The 19,839-nt window shown below is 49.3% G+C and overlaps 1 protein-coding gene across 3 annotated transcripts in view; it reads left to right on the top strand.

Annotated features, from left to right (window-relative positions):
• Positions 1-19,839, top strand: part of CFAP61 (cilia and flagella associated protein 61) — a 439,348-nt gene that overhangs the window by 142,777 nt on the left and 276,732 nt on the right. For all 3 annotated transcript variants that reach the window (XM_073557422.1, XM_073557421.1, XM_073557423.1), the window contains exons 15-16: positions 8,411-8,488; positions 10,418-10,624. In XM_073557422.1, the coding sequence (XP_073413523.1) occupies positions 8,411-8,488; positions 10,418-10,624 (285 nt within the window). The remainder of the gene's footprint in view (positions 1-8,410; positions 8,489-10,417; positions 10,625-19,839) is intronic.

Raw genomic sequence — 19,839 nt, 5'->3', positions numbered from 1 at the left:
AGGAACACTGAAGGCAGGACTGGAGTAGGACGGCAGGAACACAAGGCAGGACTGGAGTAGGACGACAGGAACACTGAAGGCAGGACTGGAGTAGGTAACCAGGAACACGGGTAGCAGGACTGAGAAGCTGCTGTGAGGAGCAGCCGAGACAGGAACTGCAGGAGCAGAATGTGCACGATGGAGCGAGGCCAGAGTGTCAGGAAACAACAACGATCAGGCGCCTCCCTCAGGGGGAAGCGGCCTGATATGGCCCCGTCTGGTCAGCCATTGGTCCAAAGGTGCTTCCGGGTCAGGGCACAGCCGGAGCATAAGGAGCAGGAAGGAGGCGCGGCCGCGGCCTATGGCGCATGCGCATAGCATGCAGGGAAGGCATCGGTCGTGGGCCTGTCTCAGGTGACCGCCGCGGCCGTCGGGTGGAGAGAGGCTGCGGCGTGGGAGCGGAGGGCGACTGCGGCGTGGGAGCGGAGGCCGGGTAAGTATGGCGGAGCGGTGTAACAGTACCCCCTCCCCTAAGCCGCCCCCCCCGGAGATTAACAAGAAACCTCTTGAGGATACGGGGAGCATTAATATTCTCCCGAGGCTCCCAGGATCTCTCCTCAGGACCAAAGCCCTTCCAATCAACGAGAAAGAAAGTCCTACCTCTAACCCTTTTCACAGCGAGGGTGTCCTGCACTTCAAAAACGTTGTCGGCACCCACCGGCTGAGGACCAAGATCAAGCGAGGAATGGAAACGATTCAGCACCACAGGCTTCAGGAGAGAGACGTGAAAGGTGTTCGGGATCCGGAGCGAAGCAGGCAACCTCAATTTGTAGGTAACTTCGTTAATACGTCCCAGAATTTCAAACGGACCGATGTAGCGTGGACCCAACTTGTAGGAGGGCAGTTTTAGTCGGACGAATTTGGAGGAGAGCCAGACCTTGTCGCCAACACGATACGGAGGAGAATCCAACCTCTTTTTGTCTGCATAGTTCTTCATCTGATCAGCGGATCTCTTGAGTGATGTGTTGGTCTCAGCCCAAATCTTAGAAAATTCCGAGGACAAGGCATTGGCCGCGGGTACCTCAGAGGCAGGGGTTATCGGAAGAGGGACACCAGGATGTCTGCCAAAAACAATGAAAAACGGAGACTTGGCCGAAGACTCACCAGCATGGTTGTTATAAGCGAACTCTGCCCAGGGAAGTAAGTTGACCCAATCGTTCTGGTGGGCGTTAGAGAAGTGGCGTAAGTATCCCGTAAGTGTCTGGTTGGTACGCTCTACTTGTCCGTTGGACTGTGGATGGTAGGCCGAGGAGAAGTCGAGGGAAACGTTCATAAGCTTACAAAGCGAACGCCAGAACTTGGAGGTAAACTGAACCCCTCGGTCAGACACAATGCGTCGAGGTAGTCCATGAAGCCTGAAGACTTGAAGAATGAAGATCTCGGCCAGCTCTGGCGCTGAGGGAAGACCGGGCAGAGGGATGAAGTGAGCCATCATGGAAAAACGATCCACCACCACCAGAATGACTGAGCAGCCCGCAGAGCAGGGTAGGTCAGTGATGAAATCCATGGCGATGTTCTCCCAAGGAACCGTAGGGACAGGCAACGGAAGCAACAAGCCAGACGGAGATCTCCGTGGCACCTTGTTCTTTGCACAGGATGGACAAGAAGCCACAAAGTCGAGTACATCTTGGCGAAGTGAGGGCCACCAGTAGTGACGTTTGATAAGGTCAAGGGTCTTCTTAGTTCCGGCATGGCCGGCCAGTTTGGAGGAGTGCCCCCATAGAAGAACCTTTTGCTTGAGATTCTCTGGCACAAGCGTCTTGCCAGGCGGAGGAGTAAGCCAGTTCACTGGAGCCACGGTGATGATCCTAGTGGGATCAATGATATGTGACGGTTCCTCCGTGGATTCGTGTGGTTGGAAGACCCTGGACAGGGCGTCGGCTTTGGAATTCTTGTTGCCGGGACGGAATCGGAGCTCGAAATCAAATCGGGCAAAAAATAAAGACCATCTGGCCTGGCGAGGGTTTAGTCTCTGGGCAGACTGGAGATAGGCCAGATTCTTGTGGTCCGAGAAGATGACAAAAGGATGGACAGCTCCTTCCAGGAGGTGGCGCCATTCCTCCAAGGCCAACTTGATGGCCAAAAGTTCCCGGTCACCGATCGAGTAGTTACACTCGGATGGAGAAAAGGCCTTCGAGAAGAAGCCACAAGGGTGTAGGCGACCGGAGGCGGTTCTCTGGGACAGCACCGCCCCGGCACCAGTCGAGGAAGCGTCCACCTCGAGTACAAAAGGTCGATCGCTCTCAGGGCGATGCAGGACCGGAGCCGTGGAGAAAGCCCGTTTTAGGGACAGAAAGGCCTCCTCTGCCTCAGGAGACCAATCCTTGGAAGTAGACCCTTTACGGGTGAGCACAGAAATGGGTCTTGTGATCGCGAAGAAGTGGGAGACAAATTGCCGGTAATAGTTGGCGAACCCGAGGAATCGTTGTATCGCCTTTAATCCGACGGGGCGAGGCCATTTGAGGATGGCAGACAACTTCTCGGGATCCATCCTTAGACCAGCGTCGGAGATAATGTATCCCAGAAATGGCAGAGAGGTCTGTTCGAAGAGACATTTCTCGATCTTTGCATACAGACGGTTCTCCCGAAGACGCTGAAGCACCAGGCGGACACTCTTTCTGTGGGACGAGAGGTCCGGCAAGAAGACGAGGATGTCGTCTAAGTACACAACCACACAGGAGTACAAGAGATCCCGGAAGATCTCGTTGACGAACTCTTGAAAGACTGCAGGAGCATTGCAAAGACCGAAGGGCATGACCAGGTACTCGTAATGGCCATCTCGAGTGTTGAAAGCGGTCTTCCACTCATCGCCTGCGCGGATACGGACCAGATTGTAGGCTCCTCTGAGGTCCAGCTTGGTAAATACCCGAGCCCCTCTGAGACGGTCAAACAGTTCCGGAATGAGTGGAAGAGGGTACCTGTTCTTGATGGTAATCTCATTCAAGCCCCTATAGTCAATGCATGGCCGTAGAGTCCCGTCCTTCTTTTTGACGAAGAAGAACCCAGCTCCCGCGGGCGAAGAGGATTTCCGTATAAAGCCTTTGGCGAGGTTCTCTCGGACGTACTCGGACATGGCGGTGGTCTCCGCGGGAGACAGAGGTTAGATTCTGCCCCTTGGGGGGGTTGAACCAGAAACAAGTTCAATTGGGCAGTCAAACGGCCGGTGTGGAGGGAGGACCTCCGCTTCCTTCTTATCAAAAACATCGGCGTAGGAGCTGTAAGCTGGAGGAAGACCCGGGAGGTCTGGAGGTGACCGTGGAGCGGCCGCCAGGCGGACAGGAGTCAGACAGCGAGCTTGGCACGGGTGCCCCCAGCGGAGTATCTCCCCAGAAGACCAGTCGAGAACAGGCTGATGAGTCCTTAACCATGGAAGACCGAGTAGAATGGCGTGAGAGAGCTTAGGTAAAACGTAAAAGGCTATCTTCTCTCGATGTAAGGCTCCGATTTGCAATTCCACCTCTTCAGTGACCAAGGTGACGGTCACCTGTAGCGGTTTGCCATCCACGGTGGCAATCTGAATTGGGTTAGATAGAGTGACTACAGGAATTTGGTATTTGTCTACCTCTTCCGGCCGAATGAAGTTACCCGCTGAGCCCGAATCCACGTAGGCCACCTCGGAACCACGCCTCCCTCCTGAAACCAAAAGCACAGAAACCGTAAGGGGTTGAGAGGAATCATCATCATCACCTAGGAAGGCCTCTCTTACCTGACCTAGGTGGAGTCGTTTCCCTGTCTCTTAGGACAGGTGCGGATATAGTGTGACGAATGACCGCAATAGAGGCACAGACCTTGTGCCCGTCTCTCTCTCTGACGTAACTCGGCCAACCTGAGATGATCTATCTGCATGGGCTCACCCGAAGAGAGGGAAGAAGATCCGACTGAACGAGAGCTGGCCGACTGAGTGAAAGGAGAAACTGACCTGGAGGAGCGCCTGTCTCTCACTGACTCCCGAGCGCGCTCCAGGAAGCGCAGGTCAATGCGGGTAGCCAGCGAGATAAGTTCCTCTAAGGTGGACGGGGTATCTCGACCAGCGAGTTCATCCTTTATTTTACCAGAAAGACCGTGCCAGAATGCCCCCACCAAAGCTGCGTTATTCCAGCCGAGCTCAGAGGAAATAGTGCGAAAGCGAATAGCGTACTGTCCGACGGTGAGAGAGCCCTGGTGTAAGTTAAAGAGTGACTCAGTGAGAGAGGCTAACCGGCCTGGCTCATCGAAAACCTTACGAAACGTATCCAGGAAAACCGGGAGACTCGAAACGACCGGGTCGTCACGTTCCCAGAGCGGGTTTACCCAAGAAAGGGCCTCTCCCTCCAGATGGGACATGATGAAGGCCACTTTGGCCCGTTCCGAGGGATATTGCTGCGGCAGCCATTCAAAGTGGAGACTACACTGATTTAAGAACCCCCTACAGAGCTTGGGATCCCCGGTGAAACGAGGCGGCTTGGCGAGGCGGGGTGTCGGAGGAGCAGCAGACGCAGGGGGAGGAGTCGGCACTGCAGCGGCAGCCTGGAGGGCCGACAAGCGACTATCAAAGGAGGCCATGTAGGACAAAATGTGGGTTTGAGTATCTTGCTGCTGACCCAGCTCCTGTTGGAGACTGGCCAGCTGAGTGGCATTTCCAGGATCGGCCACCTGTAAGGCCGACAAACGGGTGTCCATCGACTTCATGATTGACATAATGCGCCCCTGATTCTCCCGTAGGAATAGCAACTCTTTCTGGGTAGCAGCCGTAGTACCGGCGGAGTCCATGGCCTGATCGTACTGTTAGCGTGGGTGGTCAGGAGCGGGAGCTCCGAGAGTGGACCCTCTGGGCCGTGGCACCGAGGGACCCCGGGCGAGCTGCCAGGTGGAACTGACCCCTATACAGGGACCGTTAGGAGCAGGCCCAGGGGTTCGAGTACCACGGTAGCCGGTACCGAGAGGGGCGGCTCAGGATGGACCGGAGTAAGACTGAGACTGGAGTAGGACGGCAGGAGCACTGAAGACAGGACTGGAGTAGGACGGCAGGAACACTGAAGGCAGGACTGGAGTAGGATGGCAGGAACACAAGGCAGGACTGGAGTAGGACGACAGGAACACTGAAGGCAGGACTGGAGTAGGTAACCAGGAACACGGGTAGCAGGACTGAAAAGCTGCTGTGAGGAGCAGCCGAGACAGGAACTGCAGGAGCAGAATGTGCACGATGGAGCGAGGCCAGAGTGTCAGGAAACAACAACGATCAGGCGCCTCCCTCAGGGGGAAGCGGCCTGATATGGCCCCGTCTGGTCAGCCATTGGTCCAAAGGTGCTTCCGGGTCAGGGCACAGCCGGAGCATAAGGAGCAGGAAGGAGGCGCGGCCGCGGCCTATGGCGCATGCGCATAGCATGCAGGGAAGGCATCGGTCGCGGGCCTGTCTCAGGTGACCGCCGCGGCCGTCGGGTGGAGAGAGGCTGCGACGTGGGAGCGGAGGGCGACTGCGGCGTGGGAGCGGAGGCCAGGTAAGTATGGCGGAGCGGTGTAACACTGTAACACTATCTGTGCTTGTTCTGAAGTCTACACTATTATCACTATACTGTATTTACACATAGAGATACCGGGCAATTGAGCAAGCATACGGCTCAGGAAAGTGAGACCTGTGATTAGGAGATCTGCTTTGAAATCTCTGGAACTAATGATTTTGCAAAATTTATAACAGCTTGTCTGGAGCTGAAAGGGAATGATGGAGAAGTGAGCAACTAAATCTATATTATTATTATTTATTTATATAGCACCATTAATTTCATGGTGCTGTACATGAGAAGGGGTTACATACAAAGTTAAAGAAATCGTTTACAGTAAACAAATTTATGATGACAGACTGGTACAGAGGGGAGAGGACCCTGTCCTTGCGAACTTACTTTCTATGGGATAATGGGGAAGAGACAGAAGGTCGGGGTTGTAGCAGATCTGGTGGTGGTGAGGTGGCAGCTCGGGTGGTGGTGAGGCGGCAGAATGGTTATTGCAGGCTGTAAGCTTTCCTGAAGAGATGGGTTTTCAGGTTCCGTCTGAAGGATCCGAGGGTGGTGGATAATCGGACGTGTTGAGGCGTGGAATTCTAGAGGATGGGGGATATTCGGGAGAAATCTTTAAGGCGGTTGTGTGAGGAACAAATAAGTGTGGAGGAGAGTAGGAGGTCTTGGGAGGATCGAAGATTACGTGAGGGAAGATATTGGGAGATTAGATCAGAGATGGGGACAGATTGTGGATGACTTTGTAGGTCAGTGTTAGTAGTTTGAACTGGATTCGTTGGGGAATTGGGAGCCAGTGGAGGGATTTGCAGAGGGAAGAAACAGGGCAGTAGCGAGGAGAGAAGTGGATTAGTTGGACAGCAGAGTTGAGGACAGACTGGAGTGGTGCAAGAGAGTTAGCAGGAGGCCACAGAGGAGGGTGTTACAGTAATCAAGGTGAGAGATGATGAGGGCATGCACAAGAGTTTTGTAGATTGAGGGCCGAGGAAGGGACGGATTCTGGAAACATTTTTGAGTTGGAGGCAACAGGAAGTGGCAAGAGTTTGGACGTGCGGTTTGAAGGACAGGGCAGAGTCGAGAGTTACTCTGAGGTAGCGGATTTCAGGTGCGGGAGAGAGCGTAATGCTGTTTACCATTATAGATAGGTCGGGTAGGGGAGATACGCGAGATGGAGGAAAGATGATGAGTTCGGTTTTGTCTACATTGCGTTTTAGTAAGCGACAGGTGAAGAAGGAGGATATGACTGATAGACACTCCGGGATTCTGGACAGCTGAGAGGTGACATCTGGGCCAGAGAGGTAGATCTGAATGTCTATATATATATATAAAGCTGAGTGTATGTATGTGTGTGTATATGTGTGTGTATGTATCAAGCCACGCCCACTCCAAATAGCCCTGCCCACTGGCAGGTGGGCAGTGAGATTGCAGAGGGAAAGTGCGGGATTTGGGTGGAGAGCGGAGCTGCAAGGGAAAGAGCGGGACACAGATGGAGAGTGGGGCTGCAGAGAGATGGAGAGCGGGGCTGTGGAGGGAGAGAGCGGGGCTGTGGAGTGAGAGAGTGGGGCTGTAGAGGAAGTGCAGGACACAGATGTAGAGCGGGGATGCAGAGGGAGAGAGCGGGACGGCGGGTGGAGGACGGGGCTGCGGAAGGAGAGAGTGAGATGGCGGATGGAGAGCAGGGCTGCTAAGGGAGAGAGCGGGATGTGGGTGGAGAGCTGGTCTGAGGAGGGAGAGAGCGGGGCGCCGAGTGGAGAGTGGGATGGTGAGTAGAGAGCGGGGCTGCGGAGGGAGAGAGCGGGACGGCCAGTGGAGAGCGGGGCTGTGGAGGGAGAATGCAGGACGGCGATTGGAGAGCGGGGCTGCGGAAGAAGGGAACGTGATGGTGGATGGAGAGCTGGTCTGCGGAGAGAGACAGCAGGGTTGCGGAGCAAAAGCAGGGCTGCTTAGTGAGAGAGCGGGATGGCCAGAGGAGACATGGGCTGCGGAGGGAGTGAGTGTGACAGTAGATGGAGAACAAGGCTGCTGAGGGAGATTGCTGGACGGTAAGTGGAGAGTGGGGCTGCGGAGGGAGAGAGCGGGACGGCGAGTGGAGAGCGGGGCTGCGGAGGGAGAGAGCGGGACGGTATTTATCCCCTGTGGCTTATACTACTATACTATATGTCCCTTGTGGATGATACTACTATACTATATATCCCCTGTGGCTGATACTGAAAGGAGGAGCGTGAGGTGCAGGAGGAGGCTGTGTAAAAAGCAGAAGTATGAGGTGTATCAATACTTGGGTAATCGTTTAGTTAATTTGTGTTGCAAGTCTGTACTGTTGAATATATGATGTGAAATGTTTTTATGTGCAATATAATCATTACAGTATAATTTGTTATAACTAACCACAGTTAGTTGCTATGCCCAGGCAACGCTGGGCTTTTCTGCTAGTGCTGCATAAAAATGAATGAGCTGGAAAGGGGTGGCTGGGATATTAGGAGTTGACCTCTCTCCTGGAATGTAGCAACTGTGCATTCTTGGTCAGGATCTAGGCAGGCACTAGTGGCTAAGCTCCATGAAAACCAACTGTACACTCTAAAAGATAAAAGCTCTCACAGCAGGAGAAATACAGCAGATAAAAAAAGCAATTCAATTTCAAACTTGCTTATTACCATGTTGTCAAACTAATTAAAGCAATTTAATAGCGTTAGAGTATTCCTTTATGAGAAAACACACTTTAGAGAAAACAATTCCCAACATTGCTCACTCGCATATTTAGACGCTTTTGAAGATGTTTTCTTGTTCTTAGCTGCAATACAGCCTACAACTACAAGTCATTTGCAACATTGTAAGACTGCATTGGTGGATATGATTGTCACTCTTATTTTCCATATTACCGATTGCAGGATGGCACACCGCTGCAGGCGTTTGTTGCTGAAGTAGCTGACCAGTTGGTTGGTGTTGCAGTCCTCAGAAATGAAGAGGTAATTTGTTTTATGTTGATCTTCTATTCAATAAATGTATATGTACCAGTACCCAAGGTGGTAAGGCTAAAATTAGTGATACTCCTGGTGTTCAATGACCTCCAAACTAAATATACTTCAGTGGAGGACTACCTCTTTTAGTAGATCAGTACATTATCCAGACTATATCATGCAATCCTATACAGATATTCAGCTCTCTAATATACTTTGAATAGTAGCCCCTTCTTTAGGAAAACAACCCTTCAATTTTTAGTATAAATTTGCATGGTTGTTTCTGGGTAATCATTCTGTGTCTGTCCTGAGGACTGTGGACTATTAGAATTGTACCTGAATTTACAGTCTGTGCATTGGACAGTATTTTGGCTCTGTGGGCCATAATAGGACTCCAGTTTGAGTTTAAGGCCGGGGTCACACTAGCGAGGAATACGGACGAGTGAGAGGCGCTAAAAGCACGCATTACACACGGACCAATGATTCTCTATGGGTTTGCTCCCAACAGCCGTATATTTCTCGGGCGTATTCTACGGTCCGTGCCAATCGCAGCATGCTGCGATTGTCAGCGTACTACGCCCGTAATACGCCAATGCAAGTCTATGGGTGCGCTAAAAATACATTACACACGGACCACACATGTGACTTGCGAGAAATACGCACCTGGTGTCTTTTAGAAAAGCCGGCAATTCAGTGCGCTATACAGTAAACTCACACTGACAGGTTTAATAAAGAAAGAAGTAATAGATATACACACATAGAATACATATATATATATATATATATACACATGTCATAGTGACAAACATATATATATTTATATTTCACAGAGTTCTTCATAGCAGAATAGCCGCTAATTAAATTGCCGGCTTCTATCAAATCCTTCCCCAACCCGACATGAAATGACACATGGTTTACATTCAGTAAAGCATTTCATTTCATGTTTTTTTTATATGTCCCTGAGTAATAATTAGATGATGGTTTGTGTGCAAAATTTGGGAGTTGTAGTTGTTATTTTAAGGGGTTAAAAAATGCGTGGCCTTCACATTGCCCTGTAGTGGTGGCGAGTGGGTTAATCTAACAAAGGGTTAATGTCACCATTCGATTCGCAACCCTGTCATAGGGCTCCATTATATGTCCATTTTGCAAGGCAGCGAGAAAATCTCGCCATACGGATGCCATACGGATTACATACGGATGCTGACATGCGCAAAATACGCAACCACACCTTGCTTACGGATGACATACGGAGCACTGTTTAGGGGTCATTCATCCGTATTACGCCTGTAAACTACGGACCGTATTTTGAATCGGTTAGTGTGACGCCGGCCTTAGGCTCCTCTACAGTACCACCTTACATAATGAGGCAACATAGGTTTTTAAGCAGTTGATACAAAGTCACCAGAAAAAAATATTGCATTAATTTAATGCTGTGTGCGCAGAGGTATCCTTCACTGGTGGCATTGGTAGAGCAGAGTAGCTCTGTACATACGACACAGGAAGGCCATATGACTTTGTGCGCATTGGGCCTAACACTCAGGTTAATCTATCATTTTCCACGGTGCTTTGGTTTACAAAATGTGATTTTTTTTGGGGGGGGCTGCCCTCACTTGGGAACATGTAGCCTAATTTCAGCCATAACAGTCATTTTATAGGTAGAACAGTAGTAGCGCAGAACAAAGTGCTGTGTCCAGGCATAGTATCTACAAAAAAACATAGATGAAAATTAATATTTATATTTTTTTCGTACAGTGGGGTTATAGAGTGGATTTTTGCCCCAGCGTCCATCAAGACTGTGACCACTGTGGGATTTCTGGCTGACTGGCTGTGTGCACCTAGCCTAGTTCAGATTGTTATCTAGATGACGTTAGTTTATGTGTTTCTGTGTGCAGAGTTACCATATGTATTCCATGTACATTGTTCTTTATTACTTTGCAGGACATTGAGTACATTCGTTCACACTACAACATTGAGGATTTCATCTACTTCAATCACCATCAGCGGGATGAGCACGGACATCTCCACCATTACACCCTCAATCCTATATTTAAACACTACAGCAGGCATTTCCTGAAAGAGATCCTCCGCTTATCTCACAAGTCCTCTCTATATTACCCTGTATACCCACCATATGTCAAAAATCAGGTAAATTACTGTGCACAATTAAACTGAGAATTCTCTGTGATTAGTTTGAAATTACATTTTTCAAATTAATATTTAGTATATTTATTTTTTTATGTCCTTCCTTACCCTTCTTTTTGATTTGATGTATCTCAAAATGATTAACAAGAGACGAAGACTTTCAAAAAACACAATTTGAAGATATTCTTTTGGAAGATGTAAAAAAAAAAGGGGTTGTCTTCTTTCAGAAAACTCTTCTATAGGCTGTGATAGTCCTAAACCCCACCCATCCAAATATTACTTACACTCCCTGGGCCAGTGCCAGGTGTCCGCCACTGTCCTTGTCTCTGTTGTTTGTTTGCAGCACTGACATCATGTCAACAAGAGCTGCAGCCAGTCACTGAGCTCAGTGACTCTACCCGTATAGATGGCACAAGATGTTGAGTTCACTGATTGACTGCAGCGCTGTGAACATGACATCAATGCTGCAGATAAACAACGGAAACTGAGACTGTGACAGAGAGCCAACTCTGGACCCGGTGAGGGTAAGTAATACTCGGTTTGTTTTATTATGAGTACTGCAGTTTATATAAAAACATTTTCTCAAAGGGGACAACTAATGTAAAGTCACACAGTGCACACGCTGTCAGAATTCACCAGTATTGCCAGTGAGAGATTTGCAATTTGCATACATGCAGTCACGTGCCAACTAGACTTGCCTGACTTCTCTCAATTCACTCATATTGAGAGAAGCAAGACATGTTTAGTCTGAATGTGGCTGGAAGTATGCTAATCACATGAAGATTTTTATCAGAAGACAGAGGAACCCCTTTAATAAAAATTGTGGAAAGATAAGGATGGACATATGAGAACATAGAATTAGCCCTACAGAGTGCAAAAAATAATTTGGGTTTTTCTCTTATAATGTTGTGGTATTACTATTATGATAAACTTCAGTGAGCTTTATTCAAGTCTGATGAAAAGAGTGAAGATATTTGTAGGATGAAGTAATGTACAGTCCTCTCCTGCTGTCCAGACACATGAACATCTCCATCAGATAACAACAGGAAACAGTATTATTATTTAATTATTTTTATAATTTGTTATCTTTCCCTATTTTAGAGTGGGTTTACTCTGGCTATACAGAAGCTGATTGGCGGTCCTTTAGTAGGCTTTTTAGAGAGGCTAACTGCACTTCCCATGTGCACAGAACAATCAGGAGCAGATAGTTCTGTGCACATAGACTGTAAAGCTAAAAAACCATTTAACCCGACAATTGAATGTTTTACTCATTCACCAAGTGACTGGCAGCCTGTTTTACACTGGTCAATTGTAAGGAAATGAGCTTTCCTAGGAGCGATACTTTACATCATGGGTGGGGAACCCTTTTTCTGCCAAGGGCCATTTGGATATTTATACCATCCTTCGAGGGTCTTAAATTATCAACTTGAAAATTATTGTGCAATTTTTGGTCAAATCTTTAATTAAATTGTCTCTAATGTGATGGCTGGAGCTGCTGCTCTTTGGTGTGGTTGTGTTGTTAGGTAGTATGAATGATGTTGCTAGTTGTAACAGTTTTTTTCCCGATTTGCGTCTGTCTGGAGCGAAGGTGACTTTTTTAGATAATATGTTTTGTAAAGAATTTGCAGCAGTAAGTTGTAACGAACACAGATGTAGATTACACTGCAGGTGTCTTCACAGTGGGAAATTATCACTGCTCAAGTTACATTTATAGAACTCATAATGTCACGGGGCAGTAGTAAGAAAACAGGGGATGAGGAACCTCGGCCCCTGAATGGCCCCTCAGGCTAAGGGAGTGCCCTGACTTTCCTTAACTTGGGGGTACACTTGATGGTAGTGAGGCCCAAGTTACCGACCTGTCCCTATCTCCTGTTTAGCCCTGAGCTAAACCCCCAACCCCCTCCGCAGGAGGTGAGACAGGGAAAAAAGTGAACTGCACCAAAAACCAAAGGAAAGATAAATCAGACACCTCGGGGTTAAATCAACTAAAAAACAAAAGTTAGGTTTATCTCCTGCAATGCACCGTACAGCAGAGTAAGGCTCCTGAACTCAGCTTTCAGCAGAACCACCACTGCTCCTGATATAGTACACTGAGAGGGCAAAATGGAGGAAATATACACTCCCTGGTCGCCTCCCTCCACACAACCAGGGGGATGCGGCTTCTTAAGTGGTACAGAAGTTTTGGCGTGAGCCGGGCAGACCCTGAAAAAATAGCCAGTCTACATGCCCCCAAACCACGACGAACCGCAGGCAGCACCAGTGGGGTACCAACTCCTCCCACCTGCCTGGGCTCGCCGCCTGTACCAGTGAGTCCATCTCCCTAGCGAGGACCACAGGGGGCATATTCACCAAAGCTGCAAAAAAATAATCCACCGACCGTAGAGATGGTGAATCGGCCGGCAAGGAGAAGGCCCAGGATTGGGGATCACCTTTAAGGAGAGATATGATGAATCCCACCCGCTGTACCACACTCCTTAATGAACGAGGGCGGAGCCTGAAGTGTAGCTTGCAGGCCTCCTGAAATACCAAAAAATTATCGCTCCCTCCAGAAAACCTGTCTGGGAGAGATAACTTGGGTTCTGGTTGAATAATGTCAAAACACCTCTAGCACTCAGAACAATATCAAAAACGAAGTTGCTTCCAGAAATATATTCATTTATTTCATCTTTTTATTTCATCTCTTTATGCACTGGGAATTCACAGCCAATATATAAACTTGTACAGCAGAGTATTAAAGCCCAACATTTCGGCCCATCTGGCCTTTATCAAGGGTTAATTCTGCACCTTGCCATACGTGCACGTGGTGAATCCCAAAGAGCTCTCGCACGCACGCTCTTTGGGATTCACCACGTGCACGTATGGCAAGGTGCAGAATTAACCCTTGATAAAGGCCAGATGGGCCGAAACGTTGGGCTTTAATACTCTGCTGTACAAGTTTATATATTGGCTGTGAATTCCCAGTGCATAAAGAGATGAAGTTAAAAGATGAAATAAATGAATATATTTCTGGAAGCAACTTCGTTTTTGATATTGTTCTGAGTGCTAGAGGTGTTTTGACATTATTCATTCTATTATTTTCCTCTGAGCACCACTCTCTGCTGTGCCCTTTTTTTACGAGTGCAAGTAGGACCTTGATTCCACATTTTTTGGGTTCTGGTTGAGCCTGAACCTGAGCTGAGGCCCCGAACCCCACCAACTGCTGCAGCTGCTGCTCCACCACACCACGCAGCACCCCACGCTCCTCAGTGAGGGTCTGAAGCAATTGGACACAGGTCTGCATTAGGGCCATGGCTCACCAGAAAAAATGGGCGGTTGGTGATAATGTCCGATATATGACAGGCCCCACGTGACACGACCCGCCGATCGGTCGGTCAGCAAAACAGCTGGACAAGCAAGGGAACACCGGAGACACAATTACAACAGTGGGCCCTGCGATAGGGAACGGGGAATGGACACTTCCTGCACTCTCGTGCAGCTGAGTCCTGAACTAAGCTGACGCCCCTATACAAGGTCTTTCAACCTGTCGCCGAGCAGGATACCTTGTCCCTCACTTACCCTGCACCTTCCCTCACTAGGGAATAGGTAAGTGTGGACACTGGTCCCCCCGCTGCAGTAATAACACACCAAGGAAAGAAAACAGACAAGAAAAGACTAACAACAAAACTTAGGTTTCTCTGCTGCCAATGCTCCGAGCAGCAGAGTAAGGCACCAGATCAGCATTCAGCTGAAGCACCACTGTTCCTGATAAGCTGAACCACCACTGCACCAGGTAGCTCCAGTCATCACCACGGTTGGTATCAAAAGGAAGTGTATCACCAACAGTGAGCTGCAGCACCTGGAACCTTTTAAAGGAAGGTGGGAGTGGTCAACCACCAGCAGACTCAGACTAACAAAACATGTAGTAACACCAGCGGCCATGGAGGGGAAAAACTTACATTAACCCCCGATGGCCAGAAAGGAAAAAAGTTTAAATGTGAGTAGCCCAAACGGATACAGATCCAAACATGGATCGTGACACAAACAGTGGGAGATCTGCTGTGTACAACACATATCAGACACTGAGACTGCGGTATATACATCACATAGGAGACACCGAGATTGCTATGTATACATCACATAGGAAACACCGAGACTTGTATACATCACATAGGAGACACCAAGACTGTTGTGTATATATATCACATAGGAGACACCAAGGGTAGAGTATTTAATTTATGGAAATCTATGGTTTGATTTCTTTGCTTGTGTGCATGGGTGCTTGGGTTGTTACTGACACCTGGTGAGAATTTCATGTCAAGGGCACCTTTTAGAAATATATATACTAAGAAATTTAGTGACTTGTTCAATACTTATTTCACCCGCTGTATATCACATAGGATACACTGGGGCTGGAGTATATACATCACAGGAGACACAGGGGATGCAGCATATATACCATAGGAGACGCGGGGGCTGCGATATAGATGACACAGGAGACCCTGGGCTATGGTAGAGTCATCACAGGAGACATGGAGCTGCGGTATGGACATCACAGGGGCTGCGGCATAAACATCACAGGATACAAGGCGCTACGGCATAGCCATCACAGGAGACGAAGGGGCTGCTATATAGACATCAGACGGGACACCTGGGCTGTGGTATAGACATCACAGGAGCCTCTGGGGCTGCAGCAAAGACATCAAAGGAGACATAGGGCTTTGGTATATAATCACAGATAACACGGGGCTGAGGTATAAACATCACAGGAGATTCAGGGGCTGCAGTATAGATATCACAGGAATCACAGGGCAGCGACATATTCATCACAGGAGTCATGGCGGCATAGACATCACAGTAAACATGGGGCTGCGGCTTATACATAACAGGAGTCATGGACTGCGGTACATTCATCACAAAAGACGTAGGTTCTGCAGTATAGACATCACAAGAGATGTAGAGGTTGTAGTAAAGACATCAAAGGTGATGTGGGGCTGTGGTATAGATATCACAGGAAACGCAGGGGCAGCGACATATACATCACAGGAGTCATGGCATGGTGGCATAGATATCACAGTAAACATGGTGCTGTAGCTGAACCATGCAGACTCCAATGCATACTGGCTAAGCTCTGGCCATGTATCCAGCTTAGAGACCCAAAACTTGAAGGGGGAAGAGCCGTCTGGGAGTACACTGAGAGGGCAAGACATGCAGTCTGTCACCATTTGACGGAAATGTTGCCTCCTGCTGACTGGAGCCGTCTGTGATGGTCTAGACATTTGTGGCGGGCACACAAAACTTTGCCACATTTGGGCCTTACTGGTCTTGCCTTGTGCTGAGGCGCTGCCTCTGCTCCCTCTTTGTGCAGAGCTTCCTCCACTGTCTCGACGCACAGAGCTGCTTTGTAAAGCACTAGCAGCATTGCTCTCGGGTGGAATGGAGAACATGATGGAATGCACCAGCGTGTCTTGGTACGCCCGCATTTTACGCTCCCGGTTCAACGGTGTTATGAGGCTTTGTAAGTTGTCCCGGTAGTGAGGGTGTACACCCAATAATCAGCCGTGTTGAGAATGTGGGCGATGCGGCGGTCGTTTCTCAGGCACTGCAGCATGAAATCAACCATGTGCTGCAGACTCCCAACTGGCCAAGAAACGCTGTCCCCTGCTTGAGGCGTCATCTCTGCCTGCTCTGCATCACCCCACCCTCGCTCTACATACTGACTACTAGAGTGTTGTGTACCTCCCTCCTCTGGAGAGATGTCTTCCTCCTCCATTGACTCCTCCTCATCCTCCTCACAGAGTGTCCCCTGCCTAGGCCTTTGTGAGGAACCACGTTGCGCAGACTGTCCAGAAGCAGATGGCATTTGTGATTCCTCATCCTCCACCTCTTCCAAAACCTCCTCCCTTAGTGCTTGCAGTGTTTTGAAGCAGGCAGATAAGGGGGACAGTCATGCTGACTAATGCATCATCTGCACTCGCCATCCGCGTGGAATCATCGAAGGCACGCAAAACGTGGCAGATGTCCTTCATAGAGGCCCACTCAGTGGTGGTGAAGTGTGAACGGCATGCAGTGCGACTTGTTTGCACCTGATGCAGCTGGTACACCATTACTGCTGGCTGTTGCTCACACAACCGCTCCAACATATGTAACATTGAATTCCACCTGGTGGGTAGGTCACATATGATGCGATGTTCCGGAAGGCGGAATCGGCGCTGCAGAGCTGCAATGCGCGATCTTGCCATGCTGGAACGCCGCAAGTGAGCGCACTCTATGCGGACCTTGTGCAGCAGTGCATCAAGATCCGGATAGTCCCTCAAAAAACTCTGCACAACCAAGTTGAGCACATGTGCCAGACATGGGATGTGAGTGAGGTTGCCTAGGCCCAGAGCTGCCACCAGATTTCGGCCATTGTCACACACTACCAAGCCTGGCTGGAGATTCACTGGCACAAACCACACGTCGCTCTCCTGCTTGATGGCATTCCAGAGCTCCTGCGCTGTGTGGCTTTGATTCCCCAAGGAAATTAATTTCAGTACGGCCTGTTGACGTTTGGCCACAGCTGTGCTCATATCGGTCGTAACAGGTAAGCGTTCACGGGTCCATGTGGAGGTAGACCGTGAGGGCTCCTGCAGCGCTGATTCTGAGGAGCTGGAGTATGAGGAGGAGTCAATGTGTGCAGACTGGATTCCTGCAATCCTTGGAGTTGGCAGAACACGTACAGCGCCACTCTCAAGATCTGTACCCAGCTCCACAACATTTACCCAATGGGCAGTGAGGGAAAGGTATCGTCCCTGTCCATGGTTACTGGTCCACGCATCGGTGGTCAGGTGGACCTTGCTACTGATGGCGTTTAGTAGCGCATGTTTAATTTTTCCCTCCACATGCTTTTGCAGGGCGGGGACGGCTTGCCTGCTGAAATAAAAGCGGCTGGGCACATTGTATTGTGGGACTGCCAATGCCATGAAGTTACGGAAGGTGTCAGTCTCCACCAGCCTGAATGAGAGCATTTCAAGGGCCAGTAGTTTTGCAATGCCAGCATTCAGAGCCTGTGCTTGGGGATGGTTTGCCGAGTATGGCCGCCTTTTCTCCCATGCCTGTGCTACCGATGGCTGTAGAGTGGCCTGGGAGTGTGAGGATGACAGGGAACGTGGTGCTGTGGGTGTAATTACACTGGGTCTCTGTACAACCGTGCTAGAGGTTCTTCCATGGCGATCCTGTGAGGAAGCCGAACCAGCTGTGTGTGAGCTGGAGGAAGAGGCTACAACACGAGCTGAAGAGGTGGTAGGTGGTGCTGTAGGTTGGCCTACGTCTTCAGTGTGTCTTTGTAACTCCACCACGTGCTTGGTCCGCACATGTTTCCACATATTTGTGGTATTGAGGTTGCTGACACTTTTCCCTCTTTTTACTTTCTGATTACACAGCTTACATTTGACAAAGCAAATGTCATCTGCAACTGTGTCAAAAAAGGACCACGTACTGCAAGTTCTGGGAGCGCCTGTTTTGGGTTTTGGAAGAGGAATGCTCCTAATGGGTGCCGAAGTGGAGGCTACAGGCAACCAAGTCTGCCCCCTCCCTCTCCCTCCTGTCTTGGCCGTTCGGGGAATCTCTTCCTCAGAGCAGCTCCCACCACCTTCCTGTTCCTCACGCCATGATGGGTCAAGGACCTCATCATCTACACTACCATCTTCAAACACCTGCTTCTCCTGGGTAGTCTCGCCAGCACAGTACGCACCAGAAAGTGGCACCTCAGTCTCAGCATCAGATGCGTACTGAGGTGTGCTGACCATAGGCACTGGCCCACCCGCCTCTTCAGATTCAGAGAGACAAAGCTGTTGTGCATCACTGCATACTCCCTCTTCTTCACATTCTAGAATGCTGCTTGGCTGGCCCCCTCTTTCCAAGCCAAGAGATTCAGAGAACAGAAGTAGAGAATGAGATGGCTCCGGTCCAGGGCTCTCTGACTGCCTGGCAATTTGGCAGGTGGTGAAGAGACATATGGTTGCTCTTCAGTGCTCTGGACCTGAGAGGATGTGGAAGTCATTGAAGTCGATGCGTTAGCTGCCATCCATCCGACAACGGCTTAAATTTGTTCCTCCCGCAGCAGTGGGGTACGGCGAGCTCCTACAAAGCTGCGCATAAAGGACTGTTCCCTGTTAAAACTGGGGGATGCTGAGTCACTGGTGCCCGCAGCAGGCACAGAATCCCCACGTCCTCTCCCTGCTGAAACTCCACGCCCAGGACCACATGCTTTACTCCCTGCCTTCTTCATCTTGGTAGACTGATAAAGATAGGCAGAAAAGTACTAAGGGCTTAGTGTGCTTATTCCTGAACAGCTGCTAACACTAAGAAACACTAATTTTATAAAGTGTGTGGACTACACTTTAATATGAGCTAATGTGGCCTACACAACTGTAAAGTGGAGTGTTTGGTGAACTTTATTTACGTGTGTTTTTTTTTTTTTTTTTTAATAAAACAAAGGATGTGACCAAAGATGTAAAAGTGATAGTATTACAAACTTTTTGGAGCTATTACAATGCAGGAAGGTAACCTACAATGCAATAGATGAGGCTCCAAAAAATAGGCTAATACTAATCTGGCTGGGGCTGCAGGGCACAAGCCAGCAAAAAGGCTCCTCTATCTACTCCTATATAGTGTTTGCAACCAATCTAGCTGGATATGGATGGAAGCACACTAATAGGAGAAATTCAGGAAAAATAAGCAGCACTACAGCAAAAAAGGACAATGTATGAGGCAGTGACGCACGCTGAGCGGACTACAACCAGAGGTGGCTGCAGAACACACTACAGCGTGAGCTGCACTCACACACAGAGACCTCACAGACAGCCGTGAACACTACAATGCAGAGAACTGTGCACTAGCACTGAAAGGCTGCAGAAAGGCTCTGCTATCTACTCCTATATAGTGTTTGCAACCAATGTAGATGGATACAGATGGATGCACACTAATAGGAGAAATCAGTAAAAATGAGCAGCTATAAAAAAAAAAATATGTATGAGGCAGTGACGCACGCTAAGCGGCCTACAACCAGAGGTGGCTGCAGAACACACTACACCATGAGCTGCACTCACACACACAGACCTTGCAGACAGCTGTGAGCAGCGCTGCAAGGCAAAAGAAAGCTTTACACAGGGGTTGCTACAGTAGCCTGGGTAAAGCACTATATAGCAAATCGCTATCTCTAACTGTCCCTCAGAGTCAGAAGAGCAGCGTCCTGTCCCTAA

The sequence above is a fragment of the Dendrobates tinctorius genome, unplaced genomic scaffold (genome assembly GCF_039654945.1).
Source record: "Dendrobates tinctorius isolate UK_male_01 unplaced genomic scaffold, ASM3965494v1 ptg000250l, whole genome shotgun sequence".
NCBI classification, from domain to species: domain Eukaryota; kingdom Metazoa; phylum Chordata; class Amphibia; order Anura; family Dendrobatidae; genus Dendrobates; species Dendrobates tinctorius.
The sequence above is the reverse complement of the archived record's forward strand: the minus strand, read 5'-3'. Positions and strand labels throughout refer to the sequence as shown.